Source organism: Dama dama, chromosome 11 (assembly GCF_033118175.1).
Source record: "Dama dama isolate Ldn47 chromosome 11, ASM3311817v1, whole genome shotgun sequence".
In the NCBI taxonomy this organism is placed as follows: Eukaryota; Metazoa; Chordata; class Mammalia; order Artiodactyla; family Cervidae; genus Dama; species Dama dama.
In genome coordinates this window covers 34,494,213-34,519,876 of record NC_083691.1, presented here as the reverse complement: position 1 = coordinate 34,519,876, position 25,664 = coordinate 34,494,213, and the positions used below count along the sequence as shown (strand labels likewise).

The following is a 25,664-nucleotide window of genomic DNA, read 5'->3' as shown; positions in this document are numbered from 1 at the left end:
AGGCTAAAACTACATTTCAGTTCAGTTCGGTTCAAACAGCCCAGTAAAGGAATGAACTTGGACATGATATTGCACCAAAATCTCACTCGGTCACCAGGGGCAGCTGTGTGGCCTCCCAGGCCTCCATTGTAGATGTCACAGCATGTTACATCATTCACTTGGCCGGTGGTCAGAGTGTGTGATTTATGGTAGAGTCAGAGAAAGAGGCAATGTGGTTCAGTGGAAAGAGCACAGGAAGTTGTTGCTTTTTTTAAAAAATCTACTTTACTGAGGTGTAACATAAATGATACAATGCACCCATTTTCAGTGTATCTAATGAGTTTTGACAAATGCATCCCCACCACAATCAAGATATAAAGCAGTCCCACTACCCAAAATTACCTCTCTCAAGCCCTCTTGCACTCACTGCCCCAGCCGAGGGAGTCCACATGTCTGTTTCCAGTCATTATAGATCTATTTTACCTTTTCTAGAATTTCATATAAACAGAATTTCACACAGAGTATATGAAAGTGTTAGTTGTTCAGTTGTGTCCAACTCTTTGTGACCCAGTGGGCTGTAGCCCACCAGGGTCCACAGTCCAGGGGATTCTCCAGGCAAGAATACTGGAGTGGGTTGCCATTTCCTTCTCCAGGGGATCTTCCTGACCCAGGGACTGAACTCCAGTCTCTTGCATTGCAGGCAGATGCTTTACCATCTGAGCCACCAGGGAAGTTCCACAGAGTATTTCCTACATATTTGGCTTCTTTTTGAGATCCATTCATGTTGTGAGGCTTGGTAGTTTTCACTGCTGAGTAGTATTCAATTGTATGGGTATACCAATTTGTTCATTCCATTTTCCTGTCATTAGTTTGAGCTTCCAGTGTTGGACTTTTATGAGAAAAACTGCTATCAACATTTTTGTTCAACTTTTTATATAGATGTATATTTCTTTTCTTTGGGGAAAACACAGGAATATGTTGCTGGGTCATATGGTAAGGGTACATTTTAAACTTAGGAGAAACTTCCAAACTGTTTTCCAAGGTGATTGTATGATTTTGCATGCCCAACAGCAGTGTATGGGGATTCCAGTTCTTCCACAGCCTCACCAACACTTGTTAGTGTTTAAAATTTCAACAGCACAGGTTTCAAAGCTAGACAGATTTCAAATTCAAGTTCTGTTACTTGCTAACCTCTTTTTAAAAAAAAAAATTATTTTATTTATTTATTTTTGTTGTGCTGAGTCTTCATTGCTGCTGGGGCTTTCTCTTGTTGCAGCAAGCAGGGAGCTATTTCTCTAGTTTGTGGTACACGAGCTATTTCTCTAGTTTGTGGTACACGAGCTTCCCATTGCGGTGGCTTCTCTTGTTGCAGATCTCAGGCTCTAGGGCAGAAGGGCTTCATTAGTTGTGGCACATGGGTGCAGTTGTTTTAGTTCCTGAGCCCTAGAGCACAGCCTCAACAGTTGTGGTACATGGGCTTAGTCATTCCGAGGCATGTGGGATCTTCCCAGACCAGGGATTGGACCTGTCTCTCCTGCACGGGCAGGTGGATTCTTACCACTGAGCTACCAGGGAAGCCTAATTGCTAACCTCTTAACTGTGGATGAGTTATTGGTTCTTATTGGGGTCCAGCTTCCAGTCTCATTTTAAAAATGAGAATCGTGTCTCCCTCATGAAGTTGTTGTAAGGATACAATGTTAAAAGATAAAGCACCTGGCTTTGACCACATGATTTATGTAAAACTTGGGAGCCAGGAAAAGGAGAGGGATACAAGTTTGAGAGAGGGGAAAAGCTAGACTCTTTAATAACAATATAGGCTTAACGTTGAAAAAATAATGAGCACTGTATTTCAAGTTTGAATCTAAGAGTAATTTAGGTAACTATCAGGAATGCTAAGATAGAATGTATCAGCAAGTGATTATGTTTCTATCTTACAAACCAACCACACAGTTGTTTTCTAAAATAAATAATGTATTCTCAATTATTTTTTCTTAAGTTTTTTTCTATTAGTTTTTATTCTCAATTTTTAGTATGCCCCTGAACAGTTCAGGGTGGAGATAAAGCAGTGGGGTGATAGAGTAATGCAAAACAAATTTAGTTGCAGAGTTTGTTGAAATACATATTGCTCTCTGTAGACATCCTGGAAACTTTGATTCTGAAGATCTGGGATGCAACCCAGTAATCTGCATTTTAAAAATTTTAAAATTTCTCCAGGTGATTCTGATATCAGTGAAAGAAGCTGACCTCCCTAATATCTTATCTGTGGGTTGACCCTGGCATTCTCATGCAAGTGTCACAAGTATGAGTGGTTTCCCAGGGGTGGTAATGTGAACCCAACACAGAGGGGTTGAAAGTGGTCCTTTGCTCAATCGTCTACTTCCAACGTGGTGTGATGACTGTCCTCCCAGGTCATAGAGTTAGAAAGTAATAGAACCAGAGCTGAAAGCTGTCTGATAACAAGCTGTCAGACAAATTAAAGCCACAAGAAAAATGGCGGAGCTGACAGCCCTGAGAGTAAGCGCTTTTCAAAGCCACATTGTGAAAGAAAAACCATGATCTAAGCAGACCTGATGAGATAAAAAACCCTCCAAAAACAAAACAAAAACAACCACCACATGCCCCAAAACATTGACACTGAAATTATCAAGAAGTCGAGAAGTCTATTAGACTATGAATTTATAAGTACCTCTTCCTAGTAATAATAACCCCCTCCCTAAGTGCATTATGGTGTATTCAGATCTAAGCTAATGAAATGAAGCCATATGGATTCACAAGACATTTAAAAACTAAGCATTTGATAACATGTCAGCAAACCACTACACTTTATAAAAGTGATGTTTGAAATCATAGGGTTCTGAATTCAACATCTTATAAAATTCACTAAACTTACCAGTAAATGTTTAGAGGCTTTTTCTTTCTTTCTTTTTCTGGTTTTCTTACTAGCCGAGGCAAACAGCCACATGCCATGATGACTAAAATAAAACAAGAGAAACCACACACTGCAAAAAGAATAGGTACATGCTTGTCTGGCCTCACTGTTGGAAGATGCACAGAAAATATTGCCAAGTGTTTGAACAAATTATGAAGCATTGGGCATCTGGATAAAATATAGATAAACCCAATATGTCTTAGCCTATGGTATTTGTTGAATCACTTCACTTAAGAAATATATACGCAGTTGCTCTTTCTCTTTCTATGTGTACCATTAAAAAAAGAAAAATGTACCAGTGAAGGTATATACTCAACAGAAAATTACTTTTTAATAAAACCAATACTTTGGAAAAATTGTGGAAATGTCTTCACTAATAGAGCTAACTGCTTTGACTAGAATAAAAGATTCCTGGGTAAGAGTACAAACACAGCACCATCAATAAAATTCTTTCACTGTATCACTGTTGGCAAACTGTCGCAGCAAAGCCAAAAGCATAGAGAAGAGATAGGATATTATCAATGTGGTTATTGTTTCTAGAGCCAGGTTTTTAAGTGTCATAGAATCCTTATAACATTTTGTAAGGAGATAGGGAGTCACCATGTAAATATTTTGGCAATGTGCTTGTAAAAGCCACCAAGACTAAAGATGGATTATGCATTTTTAAAGTCAATAGACAACTGTTTCAAACTTGCTGAAATGATGACAACTGGCTGTTGATAATGTCACCTAGCATATATTAAAAAAAAAAAAAAAAAAAAAACCTCATTTCATGAAAATGGAGAGGAAGTAATTGCTTCCAGAAAGTAAGTTGTAGAGTGTGATATGCAAAGGTACTCTTTAAAAACAAAAATAGGGAGACTTCCCTGGTGACCTAGTGGTTAAGAATCCACCTGCCAGTGCAGAGGACACAGGTTCCATCCCTGATCTGGGAACTAAGATCCCACATACTTTGGGGCAACTAAGCCTGTGTGTCACAACTACTGAGCCTGAGCTCTAGAGCCCGTAAGCTGCAACTACTAAGGCCATGGGCCACAACTACTGAAGCCCGCATGCCCTAGAGCCTGTGCTCTGCAACAAGAGAAGCTACCTCAAAGAAAAGCACTGTGCAACTAGAGAGTAGCCCTCACTTGTCATAACTAGAGAAAGCCCACACACAGCAACGAAGACCCAGAGCAGCCTAAAGCAAAATAATAATAATTAAAAAAGCAAAGGGAGAGTGTGGGGAGGGAAGGATTGGGAGTTTGGGATTAACAGATGCAAACTATTATAGATAATGAATAAACAACAAGGTCCTGCTGTGTAGCACAGGGAACTATATTCAACATCTTGTGATAAGCCATAATGGAAAAGAATATGAAAAAGAATCACTCTGCTATACAACAGAAATCAACACATTGGTCTTCCCTCATAGCTCAGTCAGTAAATCATCTGCCTGCAATGCAGGAGACCCGGGTTTGATTCCTGGGTTGGGAAGATTCCCTGGAGAAGGGAACAGCTACCCACTCCAGTATTCTTGCCTGGAGAATCCCATGGACAGAGGAGTCTGGCGGGCTACAGTCCATGGGGTCTCAAGAGTCAGACACTTGGCGACTAAAACCACCAAATCAACTATAATTCAATAAACTAAACTTTTAAAAGTCAACAAAATGAAAACAAAGGTGGTGTTGGGAGTTGACTTGGAAAGTGGATGTTTGGAAGCATTGCTTATGTGATTGTGCTTCTGACAATCATGAACTTCCTCCATAAATTCTTGTATCTGTGTACATTAAAGAAATCTAGGAAACAAACTTCAAACTTCAAAACTTGAAAATGGCTTCAGCGGGGAGTATGAGCCCATTTGTGAAAAATGGGACACTTTTCAGTTAGTTTGCTAAAAAATAAAAAGATTAACTTTAAGAAAAAGAGTTTTTCATGAGTGACATTTAACAAAAACCTTTATACGATTGAATGAGGATCATGACTTAGCACAACCAACCAGGTACATCTTCTGTTTGGAACTATCCATCTTGGTGAGGAATCTTTTTTCAGCTATGACCACGTTTTGCTTTTTTAAAATCCTGCCTGGATTATATTTGTCTTTATGCCAAAACACTTGTAAAATATATTATTTAATTTTTTTTATGGAAGAGGGTACCCATGAAGACAAAGTGTCTAAGGATCATGGAAGTCACAAGGCAGTCCTGCACACAGTCCTGGGCCCTGGAAGGTGGTGACCATTGTGTCCCCCAGCCCTGCCCGGAGCACAACCAGTATTAGTGGGGATTGAGGCAAGAAATGTTTTTTTTTTTTTTTATTTTTTTTTATTTTTTTTTTTATTATTATTATTTTTTTTTTTCCAGTGGGTTTTGTCATACATTGCTATGAATCAGCCATGGATTTACATGTATTCCCAATCCCGATCCCCCCTCCCACCTCCCTCTCCACCCGATTCCTCTGGGTCTTCCCAGTGCACCAGGCCGGAGCACTTGTCTCGTGCATCCCACCTGGGCTGGTGATCTGTTTCACCATAGTTAATATACATGCTGTTCTTTTGAAATATCCCACCCTCACATTCTCCCAGAGAGTTCAAAAGTCTGTTCTGTATTTCTGTGTCTCTTTTTCTGTTCTGCATATAGGGTTATCGTTATCACCTTTCTAAATTCCATATACATGTGTCAGTATGCTATAATGTTCTTTATCTTTCTGGCTTACTTCACTCTGTATAATGGGCTCCAGATTCATCCATCTCATTAGGACTGGTTCAAATGAATTCTTTTTAACGGCTGAGTAATATTCCATGGTGTATATGTACCACAGCTTCCTTATCCATTCATCTGCTGATGGGCATCTAGGTTGCTTCCATGTCCTGGCTATTATAAACAGTGCTGCGATGAACATTGGGGTGCACGTGTCTCTTTCAGATCTGGTTTCCTCAGTGTGTATGCCCAGAAGTGGGATTGCTGGGTCATATGGCAGTTCTATGTCCAGTTTTTTAAGAAATCTCCACACTGTTTTCCATAGCGGCTGTACTAGTTTGCATTCCCACCAACAGTGTAAGAGGGTTCCCTTTTCTCCACACCCTCTCCAGCATTTATTGCTTGTAGACTTTTGGATAGCAGCCATCCTGACTGGCATGTAATGGTACCTCATTGTGGTTTTGATTTGCATTTCTCTAATAATGAGTGATGTTGAGCATCTTTTCATGTGTTTGTTAGCCATCTGTATGTCTTCTTTGGAGAAATGTCTGCTTAGTTCTTTGGCCCATTTTTTGATTGGGTCATTTATTTTTCTGGAATTGAGCTGCAGGAGTTGCTTGTATATTTTTGAGATTAATCCTTTGTCTGTTTCTTCATTTGCTATTATTTTCTCCCAATCTGAGGGCTGTCTTTTCACCTTACTTATAGTTTCCTTTGTAGTGCAAAAGCTTTTAAGTTTCATTAGGTCCCATTTGTTTAGTTTTGCTTTTATTTCCAATATTCTGGGAGGTGGGTCATAGAGGATCTTGCTGTGATTTATGTCGGAGAGTGTTTTGCCTATGTTCTCCTCTAGGAGTTTTATAGTTTCTGGTCTTACATTTAGATCTTTAATCCATTTTGAGTTTATTTTTATGTATGGTGTTAGAAAGTGTTCTAGTTTCATTCTTTTACAAGTGGTTGACCAGTTTTCCCAGCACCACTTGTTAAAGAGGTTGTCTTTTTTCCATTGTATATCCTTGCCTCCTTTGTCAAAGATAAGGTGTCCATAGGTTCGTGGATTTATCTCTGGGCTTTCTATTCTGTTCCATTGATCTATATTTCTGTCTTTGTGCCAATACCATACTGTCTTGATGACTGTGGCTTTGTAGTAGAGTCTGAAGTCAGGCAGGTTGATTCCTCCAGTTCCATTCTTCTTTCTCAAGATTACTTTGGCTATTCGAGGTTTTTTGTATTTCCATACAAATTGTGAAATTCTTTGGTCTAGTTCTGTGAAAAATACCGTTGGTAGCTTGATAGGGATTGCATTGAATCTATAGACTGCTTTGGGTAGAATAGCCATTTTGACAATATTAATTCTTCCAATCCATGAACACGGTATGTTTCTCCATCTGTTTGTGTCCTCTTTGATTTCTTTCATCAGTGTTTTATAGTTTTCTATGTATAGGTCCTTTGTTTCTTTAGGTAGATATACTCCTAAGTATTTTATTCTTTTTGTTGCAATGGTGAATGGTATTGTTTCCTTAATTTCTCTTTCTGTTTTTTCATTGTTAGTATATAGGAATGCAAGGGATTTCTGTGTGTTAATTTTATATCCTGCAACTTTACTATATTCATTGATTAGCTCTAGTAATTTTCTGGTAGAATCTTTAGGGTTTTCTATGTAGAGGATCATGTCATCTGCAAACAGTGAGAGTTTTACCTCTTCTTTTCCTATCTGGATTCCTTTTACTTCTTTTTCTGCTCTGATTGCTGTGGCCAGCACTTCCAACACTATGTTGAATAGTAGTGGTGAGAGTGGGCACCCTTGTCTTGTTCCTGATTTCAGGGGAAATGCCTTCAATTTTTCACCATTGAGGGTGATGCTTGCTGTGGGTTTGTCATATATAGCTTTTATTATGTTGAGGTATGTTCCTTCTATTCCTGCTTTTTGGAGAGTTTTAATCATAAATGAGTGTTGAATTTTGTCAAAGGCTTTCTCTGCATCTATTGAGATAATCATATGGTTTTTATCTTTCAATTTGTTAATGTGGTGTATTACATTGATTGAATTGTGGATATTAAAGAATCCTTGCATTCCTGGGATAAAGCCCACTTGGTCATGGTGTATGATTTTTTTAATATGTTGTTGGATTCGAGACTACTACCAGCAGCTCTATGCCAATAAAATGGACAACTTGGATGAAATGGACAAATTCTTAGAAAAGTATAACTTTCCAAAACTGAACCAGGAAGAAATAGAAGATCTTAACAGACCCATCACAAGCAAGGAAATCGAAACTGTCATCAAAAATCTTCCAGCAAACAAAAGCCCAGGACCAGATGGCTTCACAGCCGAATTCTACCAAAAATTTAGAGAAGAGCTAACACCTATCTTACTCAAACTCTTCCAGAAAATTGCAGAAGAAGGTAAGCTTCCAAACTCATTCTATGAGGCCACCATCACCCTAATTCCAAAACCAGACAAAGATGCCACAAAAAAAGAAAACTACAGGCCAATATCACTGATGAACATAGATGCAAAAATCCTTAACAAAATTCTAGCAAGAAATGTTTAATACCTTCTGTGCGCCGAGCTCTGGGAAGCAAATGAAAGCAACAGTGTGTCCTGTTCTGACTGGGAAGAGGCGATGTACACACAGGAAACCAAGAGCAGGACTAGACAGGATGCCTCTCCTACTGCGGTCAGTTCTTTCTTCTCTCTCTCCTTATTTTTGAGCCATGACTACCTTTGAAGACAAGTTTAGAGAGAAAATTAACCTAAAACCAGACCTTTGCATAGTCATATCACAAAGCTCTCAATCAAGATTTTATTTTTTGGCTGCATCATGCAGCTTGTGGAGTCTTAGTTCCCTGACCAGGGATTGAGCCCATGCCCTAGGCAGCAAAAGTATGGAGTCCTAACCACTGGACTACCAGGGAATTTCCCCAAGATTTTGAAAGTAGTGAAATATATTCAATCAAAATGCTCTCTTCCTCCCAAATCTTAACTACCTTGTTCTTTACAAATATCTATTTTTATGTATTTTGTAACTGATATATTAATATATCTGTCTCCTGATACATATATACATAGGAGACAGAAGAGATTTGGGTTTGATCCCAGGGTCGGGAAGATCCCCTGGAGGAGGGCATGGCAACCCACTCCAGCATTCTTGCCTGGAGAATCTCATGGACAGAGGAGCTTAGTGGGCTAGTACAACTTATAAATAAACATCTCTCCATTGTGGTTCATGTGCTAATATTTTTTGCAGGTACATAATTGAAAGTGTGTGGCAATGCCTTCAGCAGACTGTAAATACCTTGGAGGTGACCTGTCTTCCTCACTGAGATTTACTCATGGCCCACACAGGACACATGATTATGAACCTCAGTTCCATAAGCTGACTGGCTGAATGAAAACTATTGGTAAAAATGTTTCTGTCATAGGAACAACATAAATATCAACTCAGGGGGAAAGGATTGAATACATAAATAAGCATTTGGCAGAGGGACAAAAACAATCAAATGCATCCTATGAAAAACACTTAATAGTGGCTAAATTCACGGGGTGTTTACTCCGTGCCAGGAGTGTTCTGTGCTTAATGCTCAGACCCTCTCGAATTTTCACAACGGCCTTGTGATATGTGCCAGCACAGGGCTTGCTGTCACAGGCCCCTGTGCCACCTTCTAGAAGGTGAATTATTGTGGGGACCAATGTTGAGAACTATTTTCTTGTCTGCTCAGGGGAATTCAGACCCAAGGAGATCCCGATCGTGTGCCTTCCTGTGTAAAACGAGTTACAGAAACAGAACTGCAAGAGAAAGGCTGAAATGGAGGCTCCATGAATAATGACATTATCATTGATTTCCTGGGCGCGGGAGATATGATCTGAGTGATTTTTCCAGCAAGCGGAAAAAACCAACCTGCCCTGCAGGCCTCCTTGTGGGCAGGGCATCCTCGATTCTACTCCAAGGCCCGGCACTTCCTCTCTAGGGGGTTGATGCCCTTTGGCCTCCTGTGTTCCTCTGCCCACAAATGGGGAACAGGGGTGCAGGGAGGTCCTGTCTGGCTTTTGAGAGCACAGAGCACTAAGTAGTCTAAGGCGGGGCTAGCTTTTCCACTTCTAAACCTAGGCAGGTACAGAAATCAACTAAAACCAGACTTTCTTCCATGACAGAGTCCCCTGATGGAGTGGGCAGAGGAAACAGCTGCCTCCCAGGTGATGTGGGGACCAGGTGGTGTGAGCCTGCCCTCCTTTACATCCTAGACCCTGAGATATCCCCCAAGTCAGAGGAACCGAGATGATATCGCTTGGAAGGAAGCAGTCCTGTCAACCTCTTTCATATCCTTTTGGGATATCAGCAAAGACAGACAAGTCAAATTAACTGATGCTCAGAAAGGAACCATCAGAGGCACTTGAAGCTGCCCTGTTCACCTCTGAGTGGGAGACCCCGGCTGCTGCCTTGGTTGTTCTATCCAGAGGAGAGGCCTCTTCCTAGGTTACCAGGGGAGGCTGAGTTTTTGCTGGAAGGCCAATCATTTTATTCTTAGGTTGAGAACCCAAGTGGACAATGCAGAGTGGCTGAGGGTAAGGAGAGCAGGTCTCGTGGACACTCTGTCAGCCCAGTTTGCACACAGGGGATGAGAAAAATGACAGCTGCCATTGATCAAACTCCTCCTTTGTCAGCACCTTTTCATGTGTTTTGTTCATTTAATCTGCTAATAGCCTTTTAAGGTAGACGTTATCCCTGCTTTATTGCAGTTGAAGAAAGAAGGTCAATCCTAATAGTTCAGGATGGGAATCATTTTATACTCCTGTCTGCTCCCCAGCTCCCCTCCTCCCAGAGCCCGCATGTGCTTGAAACTTTATTTGATTGTAAAGAATGGAATTCAAGCGACTGAAACACCATCCGAGTGAATATACTCAGGAGAAGCTTCTGCTTTCTCCTGCTGCTCTCATTGTCCTCACCTTCTGCTCACCCAGCACCAGGCGACAGTGTTCTGATGGCAGCAGTTTTGTTGCTAGATGCAAAACAGTGGGACAAGCTTCTAGTGACAAGTCTTCTGGATTTCGCATAGAACACAGCGGGTACACACGAGTGGCCTCCTGTTGCGGAAGCCTGGTGAGTCCTGCTGCCACCCAGCAATGCCACGCTGCTCAGGTGTGCTGTCTCTCAGCCGTGGTCCGACTCTTGAGACCCCACGGACTGTAGCCTCCAGGCTCCTCTGTCCATGGGATTTCCCAGGCAAGAGTACTGGAGTGGGTTGCCATTTCCTACTCCAGGGGATCTTCCTGACGCAGGGACTGAACCTGCATCTCTTGCTCCACTGCATTGGCAGACAGATTCTTTACCTCTGCGCCACCAGGGAAGCCCATGCTTGCTCAGGAGCTGGCCTCAAACTGATCTGCTGCGGGTAGGCAGATTCCCTGCCAGCTGGATGTGGGATCTCTTTTTCTTTGCCTGGGTCAACTTTGACTTCTATTTATTTCACTCAAGTGACTTTGGAATGAATACTCACAAATTCTGTAGGTGGCAATCAGGAAAAAACCCCCTTCAACTGGTCATTGAATGAATAAGCAGTTTAATTTAGCTTAGTTCTTTTATAAAAACATCTTCCTCCTTCATTCTTTTAACTTAAAAAATATGAATTACACATACAGAAAAAGTCTGTATATATACAAAAAGAAGTATATATACATTCAATTATAAGAACAGTAATCAAGCAAGATCTTGGGAAACTACCACCCACATTTAGAAATTGCCATTCCAGTGTCTTAGGAGCCTTCTGTACATCCTTCCTCAATTGCCAACCCCTCCTTCTCTCAAAAGTAACATTTTTGATTTTTCTGATAATTGTTACACTGATTTCCTTGACTACTTCTACTGCCTATCTCCATGTTTAAATGGAGTCATATTACATGTGTTCTTTGCCATACTTTCTTTTTGCTCAGTTATGTGTTAGTCACCCAAGCTGAGCAGCTGTAGTTACTTTCACTGATGAATAAATACTCACTTAGATTAATATACCATAAGTTATTTTCCCAGCCCATTATTGATGGATAGTCATCTCATGTCTGGCTTTATTGTTTTTATGAGCAACACTGCCACAAATATTCTTGTACACATCTCCCCAAAGAGACACATTTGCAAATGTTTATTTGAGAACCATCACCTAGGGAATGGATCATTGCTTTCCACTTGTTCAGCCTTACTAGGTTTTTTATAATATATCATTTTATATATTTTCTCATAATTAATAAAAGTTTTCCCCTTATGAATTTTAAAAGGTATTTTCAAGAAGTTAAAAAAAATTCTCATATGAATATAGGATGAACATATGTCTAGACTTTCAGTTCAGTTCAGTCACTCAGTCGTGTCTGACTCTTTGTGATCCCATGGACTGCATGGATTGCAGCACACCAGGCTTCCCTGCTATCACCAACTCCCGGAGCTTGCTCAAACTCATGTACACTGAGTTTGGTGATGCCATCCCACCGTCTAGAGTTTAACTCAGTTATCAACGAGGGAATCATCATGATGGTCAAGTTTGGTTTAAAGGAGAATTTCAGGAAGGAAATTTACTTTGTTAGTTGGCCAAAGGAATGCTGAAATATGTTGCTAATAGAAAACTGGTTAATGTTCTACAGGGTGATAAAACTATAACCTTGATTTTATCTTTTTTTTTTATCAGTCAGAAATACATTAGTTAACATAATTTCAGAGTATCTGGGCTCTAAATCAAATAGAAAAGTCAAACACAAGTGTATTTTAGATAACAATATTTCTTTAGCAAGCTTGTTCAACAGTGACATTAACAGGATATGTGGTCATTCTCTTGCCTGCCTTCTAAGTTTGGGATATTTTTTTCTTAACAATACAGCAATTTGCTTTCAAGTTTGTGGTGAGGATCAAATGAAAACATATAAAAATGCTTTGTAAACTGTAAGGTACCAAATACATTTTCCTTATTGTTGTTTCACCAAGTCCCCATTGAATCTATTGGATTTCATATGGATATAGGAAGGGAGTGCATTATTACATATCTACTTTTTAAATTGAATTCTTACAAAAAGACTGAAAAGATAGTGAATCTGCTTCAGTTTCTCTGTCTTAGAAGACTGGGATAACCATTGTACCTATCTCATTGGGCTGTTGTGAGAATTAATGAGTAATATAGACTATTAAAAGCAGTACTTGATACACAGTAAATACACCAGACATGTTGGTTTATTGAATTTCTAATCTGTTATTTGAACAAATTTAATGAAGATTATTTTAATAACAATATATTTTATTTTTAGAATTTCCATTTGGTTCTTAGTTTTTTTTTTATAAATCTGCCCTTATTAAAAAATACTACCTTTTTCTTACCTTTTAAGTGTCTTTTCTCTTTAATCTTCTGAAATCTACTTGTATATAGTCTGTCTTCAGTACTATTACATAAAATGTGACTCTAATCCTATGTTTCCTGTCATATATTATGTCTACTAATTCTCACTGGGATTGTTTCTTCATTTTTTTTTTTTCCTAATTAAAAGATTCGCTAACTGCTATAACCCCACATACATCCTAGCAAAGTAAATCTGAGTCCCTATAGTTAATTTTTCTTTCCTCTTTTTGGCCGCACTGCGCCTGTGTGTGTTGCCGTGTGCAGGCTTTTTCTAGCTGTGGGGCTACTCTTTGTTGTGATGCACAAGCTTCGCATTGTAGTGGCTTCTCTTATTGTAGAGCATGGGCTGTAAGCGTGTGGGCTTCAGTAGTTGTGGTGCACCGGCTTAGTTGTCCTGCGGCATGTGGAATATTCCCGGATCAGGGATTGAACCCATTCCCTACATTGACAGGCAGATTCTTATCCACTGTACCACCAGATAAGTCCTATAGTAAGTTTTTAAAAGCTTACTAGCTAGAGATGGCTGAATTCTTCAGACCAATTGGAAGCACAAAAACTTACGGTGCCATCACAGCCTTGTGATGATAATATGTATCCCTGTTTTTCTAGATCACATTTTATTTTATATCATATTTATTTGCAGTTCAGCCCAATTTTCAGCTAGAATCATCTATGTTGTATTTTTGGGTTATTCTCCTACTCTGAAAACCAGTATTCATTTTGATGAATGTTCCATTATGGAATGAAACCATAACTCTGGGCCAATTAACACTTTCTGAGTCTTGGGTTTCTCGTCTGTTTAAAAAAAAAAGGGGGGGATGATCAAAGGCATATGGAAGCTTAATTGTGCACCATTTGTCTGTTGTAGTGTAAACACTGTATGTCAATTTTTATGGGCATTATTTGTCTTGTACCAATCTTTTCCCAGTAGCATTCAGTCCCAAATCAAATACAGCGTGATACTATAACTGTTATAACAATAAAATCATATTAATTCCTTGTCCTTGCCATAGTGTCCCCCCTAACCTGACGATATCTGGCTCAAACATCCTCATTATCTGGACAACATCTTTCTTCTTGTCCTATATACACACCATACTCATTCATCTCTCTACTTAAATGGAGTTTTCCAGTCTCCATGACCCCATTCTTTTCAGCCTCTAACCAAAGCACCTCTTCATCCTTCAGAACTGAAATTTCCATATCCTTTATGAAGGCTTTTGACCAAGTGTAATCCACACTGATCTTTTTTGATGCTGGGTTCAATTCCTGGGTTAGGAGGATCCCTTGGAGAAGGAAATGGCAACCCACTCCAGTATTCTTGCCTGGGAAATTCCATGGACTGAGGAGCCTGGCAGGCTTAAGTCCACAAGGTTGCAAAGAGTCAGACATGACTGAAGGACTAATGCTTTTCATTCCATCTTTTTTGAATGAAAAAGTCTCCATGGAAAGTATCATAGGGTGTAGCTTTCTTAGGATTTGGTGACTTTGCTCCTGGTGTGGCCATGGTTGACTTCCTAACTAGACTGAACATTTTCCTGGGGGAGAAGGGCATGTTCCAGTGTATATATACTACCACTGGGTTCAAGTAAGTGCTCTCATGTATTTTCAAATTTTGGCTTTTTAGCATATGTTTGGTGGGAATGTGGGTGGGTTTGTGGCTGAGTCCCTCCAGCGGGGGTTTCCCTTTATTTCTCCAAAGTGTTCCTTGGTTCCCCGTGTGGGACCACATCTTTCATAAATTTTTCAGACTGGGGGCTCCTAGATTACTCAGGTAGTATAAATTTCAATCCCAATCCAAGTGAGGGTAGACTTATGAATTTCATGGTTCTTTGAAGTAGGAGCTACTGAAATGGAAACTTAGGGAATTAAAAAAATGTTGAATTCTTCAACCTCATGGGTTATCTTGGTTGTTATGCTGTGTTAAGCCAAGAACACAAGCTGGGATGTGGTCATTCTGTAGGGTGTGTGATTATTTAGTCATTGTTTTTTGTCCACGGGAAGAAGTGGGGGCAGGTATACTGCTTCCTCTTGTTCAGAAGCAGAAATTCAAACTAGAAAACTGGGACTGGGAGGTCCTCTGGAGAGACTATTCATTTTTGCTAAAGAGAAACAAGATGAGGAACCTCCATGAGTGGAAGGCAAGTAGTCTTCATCTACACATTACTCCCAGGTCCCCAAACCCATCTCTGAACCTCTAAGACCCCAATAATCTAGACCCTAGCTCAACTCTTCATAGAAGAGAAAATGACCCACTTTCATGTGTGCCGTGTTTTAGAGGAACAGAGAACTTTTATACAGCTTCTGTTTGTTTTTTAAAGCAAGACTGGGAGACAGGCAAAATACTCTTATTTCCATTGTCCCATTGTATAGATGAAATGTCTGAGAAACTGGGACTCAGGTTGGTAATGGTGTTTGATGAAAGCCACACATTCAGATGATATATTCTTTGTCATCTCAGGCTTTGGGATCATAAAGGTACATAGATCCTGATGATAATGGACTTTTGCTTGTTTTTTATGGAGGTGAGGTTCCCATGACATATCATTAGCCAGTTTAAAGTGAGCAATTCAGTGGCATTTAGTGCATTGACAATGTTGTGCAATCACTAGTTCTGTCTTCAGAGTTTTTCATTATGCCCTCCCTGGGTTTTTGTGCTGAATAAAAGAGCTTATCTATGTAAGAATTCAGCTGAGGGCCTTGCTGCTGGTAGGGGCTGAATGAAGGGAGGCTGTGTTAACAGACTCTCTCTAGCTCTCTCATAAACTTGATAGTGTAGAAAGAGGGATTCTTTCCTAAATGTAGCACCTTGAGAAAATCAGGTTGAGGATATATGACGTGTTCATGTCCCAATCCTTTTGTAAAATGACATTTCAAAATTGCTCTCTTCTGGGAAACCTTTCCCAAGGAACTCCTATTCTCAAGAGCAGACACATTTACCTACTGCTGCCCAGGACTGAATCACATGGTCACAGAGCATCTTGTCTTTTGAAAAGAGTTCATCTCTGGGCTGGGCCATGACATGCACAACCTTGGAGGTACTACAGTGCTCTACCTTGCCCTGAGTACAGAAATGTGCATAACAGATGTGTGTTGGGTTGTACCCAGTGGTGGCCCGCAAGCCCTCCAATTCCAGCCATGGTGACTGGCATTTTCCCCACATTTGAAATAGGGTTTTGGTGATGGAGAACGGGCTTGTAGGGTGATGGTCTAGGCTCGTTTGGCCGTCCCTTGGGCAGTTCTGGTTGAGACAGGACACGAAAGTTTCCAGCTCCCACACCTGCAGCATGCAACAGGTGGAAGGTGAGCGCTCCAAGCAGGCAAACTCAAGAATAGAACAGCTTTGGCCTTTATTCAAATGCACCAATTCCAGGAGGATAGGTCCCAGGCCCCAGGAAGTCATGACTATCCATTTGTGCTCCTGTGTCCTGGCGTTGGAGTGGCCTCTGAAGTGGGGAAAGGGGGACTGAGGTGGAGGGCTGGGGAGTTCAGGATGAGAGCCCCACACAAGGCTGGCAGGCCTAGAAGCTCATGGTATTCAGACTTAGGGGAGAGTTTTCCTTCTGGCGACCTCTTAGGGCTCTCCAGGTCATCACTGCACCAACACCAACCACCAGGCCGCCTCCTGCCGCCACTGGCACGGCCCAGGAGAGCACTGGGGGTTCTGCGTCAGCCTGCTCTTGGAGCAGCTGACTGTTCTTCAGGGTGCGGAGATAGGGGTTCTCCTGTGGAGGAGGTGAGAGTTCTGGGTCAGGGACCAGAAAACCGCCCATCTGAGGCTTGTGCGGTTCCCACCCCAGTGAGGGGGCAATGGCCTTGTTTCCATAGCCCCTCTCTTGTTTGTAAAGCTCCTTCAGCCGCACTGAGCCCCAGCCCCTTGAATGAGGAGGGGCATCCAAAGTGGATGCCGCTTTGGTTTTTGGTTTCTCACCAGCACCTCCTTCCCTGTCGACTCAGTTTTGAATGATCAGGAAGTGATAGGTGACCCATGGAAGGGAGACCTGGGGTTGCTGGCAGAGCCCCTACCTCTGTTTCCTCTAGGCCTCCACTGGAGAGCTACTTCCCTCCTCCCATCCCAGGGGTGCCTGTGAATAGGGAAGGTTGGTGTGGAAGGACAGCTGGTTCTGTAGTGGACTAAGCACCCCAAATGCAAAGGGCCTGCCTCCCTGGATCCTTTCTGCTCCCCCAGTGAAGGCTGATGGCATGCTGGCATGTGCTGGGAGCTCAGAGAGTGCCTGAGGGTTGAGATGTGATGTTGTTCATGGTCCAGTTGGGAGACAGAAATGTTTAGAAATAATCACATCACCAAGGGGCCTGGGTCAGGGCTTGAGAGAGGCAGGCAGAGAAAAGACACCAACACTGGGGTGGGAGTGTAGAGGAGATAGGGTGAACAACAGCAGAGAAGGGGCAACACCTGGGCCTGTAGAATGTGAACATTTTCCACAGGCGGAGATGAGGGATGAGCCTCCAGGGGAGCAGACGGCAGAAGTGGAAGCACAGACGGGGGCCATCATGGGTTTTGTTTGGGAAGTGGCTCCGTTTTCCAGGAGCAGAGTTGTGTGTCTAAGGTGATACAGGGAGGTGGGCCTCCAGTCTGGACTCTCTTTGGTGGGACATGGGGACCAGGGAAAGGTTTCAAGCAGTCTTGAGAAGACTGGAATTCTTCCCAGGTATGCCACTCTGTGTCTGGCAATGATTACAGGATGGACAGAGAAGAGCCAGGGAGGGGGGGCTTTGTCAGTGGTCTGGGGGAGGGTGTCTGGGCCTGGACACTGGGAGTGCTGGCAAGCCAGAAAGACGATGCAGGCACCCAGCAGAGACATGGCGTCTTATTTCTCTGCCTTGCAGCCCCCAGTACCAGGAGCATGCCTAGTGCGGGAGGGCTCCTTGGTGCACGTTTAAGGCAGAGGATGCCTCAGACCCTCCGGGATCATGGTGGGTGATGAGGGTCTGGCCAGTGTTTGCTCATCTGCCTCCCCTGGGCCTCGTCCTGCTTCAGTGAGCCTGTGCTTTCTCCCTTGCCTCACTCCCGGCTGAGCGCCTGAGGACCTGAGAAATGTCAGGGGCAGGCAGGGGAGGTGAGATTTGAGAAGGGTGGTCGTGAATGACCATGTCCGATGGTAAAGCCTCCCAGGGGACTTTGGTGCCTCCAGGTGGCCAGGGCCCTCCTTCCCCAGCTCAGACACCTGCTGCATACCAGACAGGAGGGATCTTACTCACAGCGGAGGGGCACTTGAGCTTGGTTCGGCTGTAGGTGAAGTTGTTGGAGGTGGTCTTATGGCCCACGGGTTCTAGCTGGAGAGAGAAAAGGAAACCTTGATTTCCTCCCAGGCTGAGCACTCCCCCGCTGTTGGAGGGAGGAGTATCTCACACCAGGTTCCCGCTTTTGCTGAAACCAGCAAAGGGGCAAGACCCACGGGCGACATTCGCCACCCTGAGGCCAGAGCTGGACCTGACTTCTAACTCAGAGATTGGCAAATCAGAGACCATCAGAGCAGAGGGACCCCGAGTTCGTATCTGCGATTTACTGCAAAGGACACTGAGACCCAGGGGAGTCTGACCCGTTCACAGGCCTCAGTGAATGATGAGTCGGGGTAGGGGGAGGCAGGGCTCAGGACCTCCATCTCCTGCATCCCTGTGGGTGGCTGTGAATGCAGATACTCTGCATTTTCAACTTTACAAAATGGTGATGAGCATATTTCCCAACTTCTTGAAGTGTCTGGGGATAGTCAATTTCAGGAACACTTTGAAAATGCACTGGTTACCATGACATCATTACTACGCTTGACTTGTTGATCCTTAAGAAATTGGAGCTTTCTTGCTTGAGCTACTTTTGTGTGTTTTTTGTATAGATGAAAAGGTTTACTTGAAACCTCCTGGGGAGCAATTATGGTTCAGGTTTAGCTTAATGCATTTGATCCTGGGACCTTCTGAGAATGAGCTGGAGGCTGCTGTAACCTCCTCCCCAGCATCTTTAGCCAGTACCCTGCCCTGTGACACGTGGCCTGCACCAAGGAGATGGATCCCTGGCACTCACCTATCCAGACTCCATCCTGAACATCTGACCTCCACCCATCCCGTGATCTGCTCCCCGCCTGTTCCTGACCTCATCAGCCCCTGATACCCAGGTACTGCCCAGGAGGGAAGTGCAAGTTCACGATGCCAGCTAATGACCACACCTGGCCCAGGACCTTGCTTTTTGTTGTCTTAAAGCCTTTTTGTACCTGTTTGTTAGTAACAATTAGAGGAGGACAGGGTGCTCTGGTCCTGGGAGAGATGCTGCTGTGAATGGACAGAGCACAGTGGGCTCATTGGCTGGGGTCCTGGCTCTGCTAATAATGCTGTGTGGGGCTAGGAGGACTCCAGAACTGCCCCAGGGTTAGGGGTGGGGCATTAAACTGTGACTGGACAACTCCACATCTGGTGTCGTGAGCATCAAATGAGAAGATCAAACAGGTGTGAGCAGGAGGTGGTTTATATAGGTAACAAAGCATTATTTCGATTGTAACAGAACCACCCAGAGACAGAACAGATGCTACAGATCAGGTTGGCTGACTCCCAGTGATATTCCAGGAACCTAGGAACTAACTGGCGTAGAGGAAGGTGATAATCATATGGTTTTGATGATTGTATCCGTTTCTCTGTTTCTACTGGTTCCTTGGGCTTGGTACACAATCTACTGTATCCTCTATCTCCCAGGTTGAATCCCCTCCCACCTCTCCACCAGCTGCCTTCACCTTTTTTTTTTGGACTGCCTTCACTCTTATTCCCCATAGTTCTAGAAGAGTAGTTTTTAGCCCCTGTTGCACTTCCCAACAAAGAAACATCTAGTCAAAGCTTTGGTTTTTCCAGTAGTCATGTATGGATGTGAGAGTTGGACTATAAAGAAAGCTAAGCACTGAAGAATTGATGCTTTTGAACTGTGGTGTTGGAGAAGACTCTTGAGAGTCCCCTGGATAACAAGAAGATCCAACCAGTCCATCCTAAAGGAAATCAGTCCTGAATATTCATTGGAAGGACTGATGCTGAATTCCAATATTTTGGCCATCTGATGCGAAGAACTGACTCATTGGAAAAGACCCTGATACTGGGAATAATTGAAGGTGGGAGGAGAAGGGGACAACAGAGGATGAGATGGTTGGATGGCATCATCGACTCAATGGACATGAGTTTGAGTAAGCTCCAGGAGTTGGTGATGGACAGGGAAGCCTGGTGTGCTGCAGTCCACGGAGTCGCAAAGAGTCAGACATGACTGAGTGACTGAACTGAACTGCACTTCCCAATCTTCCATTCTATCTGTCTCTCTCACTTGACTCAAGCTCTGGTCAAGTCACCAGTGATCTCTATATTGCTGGATTCAGTGCTCACTTTCTTTTTTGTCTTGCTTCACTTTTCAGCAGAATTTGTCAAAGTTGATGCTTCCTTTTCAAAATACTTCTCTTGGCTCCCAAGATACAACACTGTTATTTCCCTCCCCCCTCCTCCTTCTGTCCTTCTCATCTGTTGCTAGACCAAAAGTTGGAAGAAAGCCCCAGGGTTTGGTGGTTGGCCCTATGCTTTTTTCCCCCTAATCTTTTTCTAGGAGCCTCTCAGTCAATTCTATGGCCTTGAATGGCACTTCTAGGCTAATCATCCCCACATTCTCTCTCCCCTCCTCCAAAATCTCCATTGCTGACTCCCTGAACTCCAGAATCATACATTTAACACATTTCCTGATTCCTCCAGGTGGACTTCTGGAATGCAGCTCACAGTGACCATGTCCAAAATAAGAACTTTTGATTTTCCCCTCCCAACTGTATTTCTCTCTATGCACCTCAACTGTCCACCCCGATTCCTTGACCCCAAACTGAAGAGTCATCCCTTATTCCTCGTCTACCACCAACCAGTCCAAACCACATCCCAGATCTAACGACTTCCCTTCTCCGCTGCCATCCTGTGGTCTCCGCCACCTTCACCTTCCTGGACTTTCAGCAGCTTCCTAATGGTCGAGTTCCTCTCTTGCTTCCCTCCTATCCATCTCTATGTAGCAGCCAGAGGGTACACCAGGTCTCATGGCTCCCCTGTTGAAAGCCATCCAAGGACCCAGCCCTTGCTCTTGTCCACCTCTCTGACCTTGCTTCCTTCCCTCCAGCCACACTGGCCTTTACGCTCCTCACACACTTCAAGCTCATTCCTGACTCCTGGCCCACACAGGTCCAGTTTCCTCTGCCTGGAACACCCTGGCCTGAAACCTCAGCATGCCTGGCAGCCTCTTGACATTCAGTTCTCAGTTCACATGTCACTCTCCAGTGAGGCCTCCCTCTCCCCACCATTTCTCTCTGTCATAGCACCCTGCTTTAACTTTTTAAAAGCCCTGAATGTGGTCACAAATTACCTTGTTATTTTTTTTTCATCTCTTTTCCCCACTAGACTGGAAGCTCCCCAAGAGCAGGGCATCTCTTTTCCCCAGCACCTGGGGCAGCCCGTCTGGCATCGTGGTGCTCAGGAAAGAGTGGCCTAGTGGATGGATGGATGAACTGGAGTCACACAGACCTGGAGCCCACAGGAAAGGGAGTTGTATTTGCTAGAACCCACCTTTCCTAAGGACAGACACGGTGGCTACAACAATGTGGCAAATGACAGGACTGAGACAGGATGGGTCCCAGGGGGCTCTAGCCTGCTCTGGGGACTTGGAGAAGGCTTCTTGTTGAAGCTGGCACCTGAGTGCCAGTGCCAGTGTTGAGGTGGGTCAAGGCTAGCCAGGGGAAGGAGGCAGAAAGGGCAGCCAGAGAGAACAGGATGAGCAAGGGCAAACACAGAGGCAGGAGACAGCATGGGTGGTGCAGGAAGCTTCACTCCTTGCTATTGCCAAGCGCAGATCACTTGGTAGGAGTGGCTGCTGGAGAGGTTAGTTGGGGCCGAGACCCGGAAGGCCTGGTGTGCCTGGCCTTTCTTCCCCGGGGAGGGGCCAGCCTCGGACATTTGAGAGCAGGGGTGTGACTTGGTCATATTTCATTTATGGAGAGCATGTGGTTGCCCTGTGGAGAGGAGATCTAAGGCAGTAGTTCACAAACCCTATGCAATGATCACTTAGGGAACATCTAAAAGGTATTGAATCTAGATGCTACCCCAGACAAAGTCAGAATTTCTGGGGATCAGGCCCAGGCACTGTTTTCTTTTTCACTGAAGCTAACATACATATAGAAACAAATATAAAAAATGAGTCACTGATAAATTATGACAAAATGAACATACTCACATAGTCAGCATCCAGGTAAGGAATAGAATACAATAAACACTCAAAAGCTCCCTCCTGCTCTCTTCTAGCACTATCCACATCCCAATAAGACCATGTATATATCTACTTGTTTTTGAAATTTATATATATAGTTGTATGTTAAAGTTTTAGTCTCATTGCTGTGAGGTTATTCTATTGCATGAATGTGCTGTTTGTTTACACGTTCTGCTACTGGTAGACATTTGGGGGTTTTCCTGTTTGGGGGTCATGAATAGTGCTGCTATGAAAATTCTTGTCCATCTTTTGGTGAAATGAGTATATACCTTTCTGTTGGGGATATACATAGGAGTAGAATTGTTGGGTCATAGGGAATACATGTGTTCAGCTTTAGTAGATATACAAAGTGGTTGTAGGTATTCATTATTTTTAAGGGCCCCCAAATAACTGTAATACACAGCCAGAGCTGTGTTAACAGCTATAAGCCTTGGAGATAGGGACGCCAATTAGGAGGCTAGCATTGTCTCCTGATTTGTGTTAGGGGAGATGCCCAGGGAGATGTCAATGTTAGAAGAGATTAAGATTTCCACAAAAGAGGGAGCAGGCAGCAGTGGAGGAATAGTTATCAGAAAAGAGGCAGCGAGACTGTTGGTAAGAAGAAAAAAGAAAAAGGAAGAGAAAAACATGCCCTAGTGCTGTTGGAGTTTCTGGCTTTGTGAAAGTCTCTGAAAAAGGAGGCAAAAACTGTTCCTAGAGGAGGGGCATGAGATAGAACAGTTTCAAGAGCATCTGTTGCCACAGTGGGGCACCCGGGGTATCAGCCAAAGCCTGCAGACACTATGTCATAGGACTCTAATTATGAGACATGAATTCACCGGTTACATATGTGCTTATCAGGCTGGTGCTGTAGCCAGGATGCTTGGTGATTAGACCTGAGTTCTAATCCTTGTTCTGCCACTTGCTGGCTGTTTAACCCTTCACAAATTGTTCCATGTCTCTGTATTTTAGTTACAGATCATTCTGGCTCGATGACCTACCTCTAAGATCCTCTCCAGTCCTATTGGTTTGTCACTATTGGTATGTCACTCTAGGGGTGAAATTCCAGGAAGAAGATGACCTGAGAAGTTGGCACAATGCTGTAGGTTTATATCTGAGATGCTTTTGGAGGAAAACACTGGACTATGTAATTATTCCCACAAGTCATATAGCGCAGGATAACATACTCATAGATTGTTTTAGGTTTGTTTTGCTTTCTGTTTGCTGCTGTTTTTTAAATTTGGGGTATGGCTGGGGAGCTATGAACAGTCTTGTGGTAGTAATAATATGTCTCCATGCAGCATTTGCCTTTTGTTTTCAGATCTAAATCCCTTCCACTTGCTTTTATGAAACAGAAGCATTTAATGGGAAGACCTACCGAGCTGCTTTGGAAGAGAAAGGCCAGAACTACATTAAATCATGCAGAATGAGACAGGTGGGTCCTGTAATGCTCAAGTCATCAATATGGCCATCTGTCCCAGGAGACCCCAAATACCCCCAGGTAGGAAAACCATACCCTGATGGGGACACTGGGAGGGAAAGGCCAAGGGCTTAGCATTCCCACCCCTCCTTGGAATCCATGGATTCCCCCAGGGTTGCAGGGGGAGAAAAGAAACCATGCAGAGATATCCAGGCTTTACTGGGGCAGAGGCGCAGGGTGGTTAAAAGCATGAAGTTGAATGACTTAGTCACTGAAAGACAACTGGACTTCAAAGCAAAATATCATCAAGAGAAACACAACTGCTCCCAGGAATTATACTGTTTTAACTTTGGTTTAAAAAATCCACTGTGGAAGTAGGGTTGGGAGAGAACTCAAAGTGTTCTAATTGCAATTCCCGGTCCTGGACGGACAGAGATGACGAAAGTTCCAGGAGTGGGCAGACTGTGATGTCAACAGGAGGAAAACACCAGGAAAACACAAGCAGAGGGAGGTTGAGCCTGCAATTAAGTAGGCCAAGGAGAAAACCTCCTTACATGCTGTTCTGAGAGGAGGAGGAGGAGGTGGTGCAGCTAAGGAGAAAGTCAATATTGTGAGTCAGCCGAGGAAGATACTGGCCACGCTGGCGGAGCTGACAGGTGTGGGAATATTTGCATAGTGGTGCCTGGCAAAGTCACAGTGGGCCTGAAGCTGCAGGGAAAGGAGCAGGCGTGTGGATGGTTTAATCACCATGGGAGAAAGGAGAGAACATGCAGGTTGGGGTGGGGATTGGGTTACCTGCTGAGCCTAGATCAAAAGAAGCCAGTGGACTGGAAAGGCATTTCATTTGCTCTGCACAAGAGGATACAGCACTCAGGGTTACTTGTCAAGCTCTGTGCAAACATAGCTGACTGTCCAGTCATGAGTGGCCAGCTGTAAAGGGCAGAGCAAGGCACAGGGCTGTGGCCCCTGGGCTGTACCTTCATTTCGTAAGGTCCCCTTTTCCCCCCACCAAAAAGGACTAGACTAGGTGGCAGCCTGGGAAAACTGGCTGAGCGTCTCTTTTTAATGTTTAAAGAAATAACAGTAGGGAGTGTGGGGATTATTGTGCTGGATGTGGTACACACGTTATCTCTAAGATCTGTGTCACTTTTGTTGTTTTTGTAGATACAGATACGGATGGCCAGTGTGTACATAGTCGTTCAGTCATGTCCGACTCTTTGTGATCTCATGGACTGTAACCTGCCAAGCTCCTCTGTCCATGGAATTTTCTGAGCAAGAATACTGGACTGGGTTGCCATTTCCTACTTCAGAGGATCTTCCTGACCCAGGGGTTGAACCCATGTCTCCTGCATTGGCAGGTGGATTCTTTACCACTCACACCACCTGGGAGGCCCACAAATGGCCAGAGTGGGCTCAATGGCCCAAGATCACACAGTAAAGGGTTGATGCTGATATTTTCATCTAGTCTATCTGATGACAAAGTTATCCCCCAACAGCACTGAAAAATTACAGAAATACATGAGCTGCCATATTGAACTCTGGGGAGAAAGGAGCCATATCAACCAACAGGTTTTTCTTTGTGGGAAAGAGCGTCCTCGGCTGTACCCGTGACCCAAGCCCACTCGACCCTTAGGTACTGACCATGTTATTCCAGAGAGCGATGGCCATCTCTGCGTGCCCACGTTCTGAGAAGTGGAAACAGTCCTCGGAGAAGAAGGTGAGGTCAGCGCCCCCTCTCTGTGACCAAAAGAAGGGGGTTATCTTCCTGAGCTGAGAGCACTGCTACCTGCCCAAGCCCTCTGCCCCAGGCAATGGCACCCTGGGCATTCCACCTTCCATCCTTTCATTTCTGCTGCCAGCTGGCTCAGATATTGATGGAGAAACTACCTAGTTTTGGAATTTTTATTTTTAAAAAATTTGTAGCAATCTAATTGTTTGTTGTGGCTAAGTTGTGTCTGACTCTTCTGGGACCCCATGGATTGTAGCCCACCAGGCCCCTCTGTGCATGGGATTTCCCAGGCAAGAATACTGGAGTGG

The 25,664-nt window shown here is 43.6% G+C and overlaps 1 protein-coding gene and 1 long non-coding RNA gene across 2 annotated transcripts in view; both read right to left on the bottom strand.

Annotated features, from left to right (window-relative positions):
- Nucleotides 1–238: 238 nt before the first annotated feature.
- LOC133064675 (uncharacterized) lies at nucleotides 239–10,834 on the bottom strand. Its single transcript, XR_009694669.1, has 4 exons — nucleotides 10,535–10,834; nucleotides 8,145–8,312; nucleotides 2,870–2,951; nucleotides 239–1,361 (listed from the first exon to the last, which is right to left on the bottom strand). It is a non-coding gene; the product is annotated as an uncharacterized LOC133064675 (long non-coding RNA).
- Nucleotides 10,835–16,290: 5,456 nt separating this feature from the next.
- The window catches only part of PLB1 (phospholipase B1), a 119,222-nt gene continuing 109,848 nt past the window's right edge, over nucleotides 16,291–25,664 (bottom strand). The window contains exons 56-58 of the mRNA XM_061155074.1: nucleotides 25,269–25,364; nucleotides 18,178–18,252; nucleotides 16,291–16,682 (exon numbers count right to left, since the gene is read on the bottom strand). Of these exons, the coding sequence (XP_061011057.1) occupies nucleotides 16,479–16,682; nucleotides 18,178–18,252; nucleotides 25,269–25,364 (375 nt within the window). The 3' untranslated portion in view covers nucleotides 16,291–16,478. The remainder of the gene's footprint in view (nucleotides 16,683–18,177; nucleotides 18,253–25,268; nucleotides 25,365–25,664) is intronic.